Below are 356 nucleotides of genomic sequence, written 5' to 3' on the forward strand. Positions count from 1 at the left end.
AGGTCTCTGAAGAGGGGCCCCCACGGTGGCATTTCTGCCACACCACCCACTGTGAGACTCAACCAGTGTGTTTTTCTTTCTGACCCAGGTTGCAGAGATGGGTTAGTGATAGACTTACTGCCCTAACCCGTGCATTGGAATTGGGAAAGGACAAAAGGGTGAACATTTTTACCAACTCACGGTATGCATTTGCCACCGTTCATGCCCATGGATTGCTGTGGAAAGAACGTGGGTTCATTACGGCCTCTGGACAAAGAATTGCCAATGGGCCACAAATTGTAAAGCTCTTGGACACCCTTCAGTTACCAAAAGAGGTGGCCATACTACACGTAAAGGCCCATGGCAAAGCTGAAGAC

The 356-nt window shown here is 49.4% G+C and overlaps 1 protein-coding gene across 1 annotated transcript in view; it reads left to right on the plus strand.

Annotated features, from left to right (window-relative positions):
- LOC102376519 (myelin-oligodendrocyte glycoprotein-like) overlaps positions 1-334 on the plus strand; it is an 11,079-nt gene extending 10,745 nt beyond the window's left edge. Inside the window, exon 6 of the mRNA XM_025195512.1 lies at positions 89-334. Within this exon, the coding sequence (XP_025051297.1) occupies positions 89-106 (18 nt within the window). The 3' untranslated portion in view covers positions 107-334. The remainder of the gene's footprint in view (positions 1-88) is intronic.
- Positions 335-356: the final 22 nt, after the last annotated feature.

Source organism: Alligator sinensis, unplaced genomic scaffold (assembly GCF_000455745.1).
Source record: "Alligator sinensis unplaced genomic scaffold, ASM45574v1 scaffold275_1, whole genome shotgun sequence".
Classification (NCBI taxonomy): domain Eukaryota; kingdom Metazoa; phylum Chordata; order Crocodylia; family Alligatoridae; genus Alligator; species Alligator sinensis.